The sequence below is a fragment of the Pyxicephalus adspersus genome, chromosome 9 (genome assembly GCF_032062135.1).
Source record: "Pyxicephalus adspersus chromosome 9, UCB_Pads_2.0, whole genome shotgun sequence".
NCBI classification, from domain to species: Eukaryota; Metazoa; Chordata; class Amphibia; order Anura; family Pyxicephalidae; genus Pyxicephalus; species Pyxicephalus adspersus.
Window position 1 is genome coordinate 36,463,436 of NC_092866.1, and position 3,806 is coordinate 36,467,241.

The 3,806-nt window shown below is 37.9% G+C and overlaps 1 protein-coding gene across 7 annotated transcripts in view; it reads right to left on the reverse strand.

Moving 5' to 3' along the window:
* Positions 1 to 1,607: 1,607 nt before the first annotated feature.
* The window catches only part of MARK2 (microtubule affinity regulating kinase 2), an 80,591-nt gene continuing 78,392 nt past the window's right edge, over positions 1,608 to 3,806 (reverse strand). For all 7 annotated transcript variants that reach the window (XM_072421429.1, XM_072421434.1, XM_072421432.1 and 4 more), the window contains one exon: positions 1,608 to 3,355. In XM_072421429.1, the coding sequence (XP_072277530.1) occupies positions 3,004 to 3,355 (352 nt within the window). In that variant the 3' untranslated portion in view covers positions 1,608 to 3,003. The remainder of the gene's footprint in view (positions 3,356 to 3,806) is intronic.

Consider the following 3,806-nt stretch of genomic DNA (forward strand, 5'->3'; position numbering starts at 1 on the left):
GCACTAGGAGCAGACAGAAGGGAAATGAAGTGCTAGGTCTACATGGACGACATGACGGTGTTCTGTGTGAACAAGCGTTCTATCGACGTGCTTGTCCAGATCTGCGAAGACTTCGGCCGAGCTTCAGGGGCAAAAATCAACTGCGGGAAGTCAGAAGCCATGCTCTTCGGGAATTGGTACCTGCCTTCCTCTGCGTCCATCCCCTTCAACATCCAACCGGACTTCATCAAGATCCTTGGCGTCTGGTTCAGGAAGGAGCAGCCCTGAAGTCTTGGGAAGAGAGGCTGTCAAAAATGAAGCAGAAATTATACATATACACACACATATACACAATATATATATATTATTCATCAAAGCACAGTTGCACATTTTTATTTTTTTTAAATGACCTGGATGGTTTAAATCCATGATCCTCAAACCTGCTGCTTCTCAAGCACTATACAGGGGCCTTCGCCTGACTCATTTAATCCCACTTCCAGCTAATCTTCGCCAGCACACATGATAGGGGCACCATTCTTCACAAGAAGACAGTTGATGGGGCACCAGTTCTCTTACACAGGAGATAAAAGCAGCTAAAACTAGTATGCAAATCTTCATTTTCCTGTTCTTGAAATCTTCAAGTCATGTCAGGTAGCACCATATAAAAGAAGCCTGATCAATATATTTTTTTTTTACCAAAAAGGTAGAGATTACCATGTTAATTTAGCTGTTTGTCACGTAATTTGCATTAAATGTGTATGCTTTAGCATTAGGTGCCATGGTTTGAGAATTTAAAAACTGTATGCGTGCATAAATACATACAAAATTTTGAGCATATATAAAGTGTTGCGCTTCTGACAGATATAGTGTGATGTTTTGTCACTGCTAATAAGTCATAAGAAATACATGTGAAACCGTGCAACACCTTTATGTGTATTTATTGTATTTTAAATGGGCTTATCAACATGACTTAACAAATAAAGAAAAAAAAAAAAAAACACTTTTTGACAGAGCAGGACACCACAACTCCCAGAGTATTCCTGTGTGGGTTTTTGTGCACAATAGGTTGGGTACCTTTTTATGTATTTAAGCTTGTGGTGCTATTTAGAACAAATAGTAAAGTACATATCAGTAATAATTATGTGTCTTTGAGAGAGATCAAGGGCAAATTGGTATTGCTAGTGTTTGGGTGTTTACTAGCAGTCAGTCATTTTTCTGTGAGAAAAATATTAATGACACTGAATGGCATCTAACCTGATGCATTGTGACAAGTATCCACTGACCAAACCACCAGTAAACTCAAAATACCCTGTGCTTCTACCAGGTGTTATATGTAGTTTGTGTCATTGCTGTTGACACATTTTGGAAAAGGAGAAGGTGGCACAGCAAAGTGGGAGCTCATGCAATGCAGCATTAAAGAGCGTGCTGACAATCAGAAATACTGGGCATGAACTACCAAATTTTACATATCTAAAGTCTGGCATGATCCGAGTTAACATGGTTATTCACTCAACTCTATCCATAATTGCTCTTTAGTTTTTTTGTGTTTGAAGTATCACTGTTTAGAGTATTCGAGAATATATTGAAGGTACTCATGACATATAGAAAACTTTAGAAAAATAAAACAGTCAGTGTCAACCGCATTTAGTTTCTTTTTTTTTTTCAAACAGCAATGAAATCATTCACACAAAGGAAAATAAAATCAAATAAACTATAACGCTTGCAAGCTATCACCTGTTGGGGTCATGGAAACTTGCTTCACCCCTCAACCGCAAGTGGGGGTGATCCACATTATTTGGATTTATATTTACAGCAGATACCGCCCACAATCGCAATTGAGGGGTAGATAAAGTTTGATATGCTGTATTCACTGTACATTCCACAGGCATTTCTTCAACAAAGTTGCCTTCACTCTGACTTTCAATTGTCCTATAACTTAATATTTTCCTGGATTTGAACCTGAAACATGTAGATATATACATGGAGAGTGTGGCAAACAATGTCTAGTATTTCTGTTCTTCACAGAAGTGTCTAGAATATAGGGGTGCATTCTGTATACAGTGACCTAGTTATGGTGGTGTGTAGTCATGCTATTTAATAAGGGGAAACATGTGAACACAGAACTTGTAGATGGAAATCATAGTGGGCTCTTGGGCAGGGCCCCTTATTATGAGGCATATGGGGAAAATATATAATAAAAAATACTATTTAATCTGCAAAGAAAAACAGGAGGTTTGGACTAAGAAAATAAGGAGGAACTCAATGTGCACTTGGAGAATTTTGAACAGTTGTTCACATTTTTGTATCACCATGGAATAACTATTGAAGCTAAATTATGGTACTGTCAAAAGAAAATAAATAATGAAAAAAAAACAGCACATATATTTATAAAAACATTGGCAGCCCACCAGGTTTCCAACATACAAATCTAGTTACCTGCACAATATTTCCCCATGCTAGGTATGTCTTTACCTGTACCTGTGTATGAAGAGCACCCTGAGCTATTAGTTCAGTGTCATGACGATTTTTAAACCTCTTCTATACAAAGACATTGTACAATATTTTTATATTCATTCTGTACAATGTGAACTTATCTGTAGACAAAGGAGGTTCAACCCCTTTTCCAAACTCTCATTTTTTTCTCTTTTATAAACTGTACCAGAAAAACTGCATCATAGAGCTGACACACATTATTCGGAAGGGATCCACTCTACATTTGCATTCTACAACCCTTCCTCTCATCAGTCTATTAGATAACCTGAGCCCCATTCCCAATCTTTAAAATAACAAAAAAGAAATTATAAACCTATTTCGAATAAAATACCCTCAAAACCTACAATGAAAGGAGTAGTAGTCATTCCTAGGGCACCCTGCCAACCCCCAACCACAAAGTCTGGTTTGTTCTTCCAGGACAGGCCTCCAAAGAGAACAAATGGAACTTCCTCCATCCAAAATTCTGGCAAGCTATGACAAGGGGGCTGCAAGTGCCTCTTTTGCAGTTTCAGTCTGAGAGCTGAAGCCTGGTTAAAGTTTGAGTTCATTGGCAATTTTGGAGGCAATGTTCTTAAACGCCATAGAAGTGCCAGAAATTCTTTTGAAGCGCACACCATTTAGGGAGAGGCGTGGAAGCTTGCACACCTCCATTTCCCACTGTACATAGTTGTCATGCCCAGGTGAACCATGAAGACAAAGCAGCATGTACTTCTCATGTAGTTCATGTTGGCAACTGTTGGCATCCAGCACTTTGCGTATTTCACTCATCATCTCATTTGGTTCCATTGAGCTGGTAGTTTTCATACTCCACGTGAAACGTAATGAGCGTGGCTTGGAGTCCCTCAGGTCCTCTTTCTCCTTTTCTGCCACTGTCAGATTAGGCCTGAGGAAATGAACAAAATATGATACAACAATAATATCTGGTCTAATATTTACATAAATATTATATATATACACATACATACATACATACACACACACACACACACATGTATATGTACAGACACACGCACGATCCTAGTAGGCACTCAACTCTTCTCAGTAAGGTAAAGTGAGGTTACATTTTCATTTAATTCATCTAATTGCCTTTTGTTATGTATTTTAGTATTAGGCAGTGTTTAAGTTATTCTATACAACGTCATCAATGTATAATATGCCAATAACAATAGGATTTTTTTTCATGGGAAGGGATTAATCATTTTCCTTTTTTTTCTTACGGGAACACTTTGGTATAGGTCCTGTTTGGTATAAGTTCAAGGATCTGGAACAAATTAAGAACCTATACCAAGGTACCACTGTATGTACATATATTTACACACACACACACACTATTT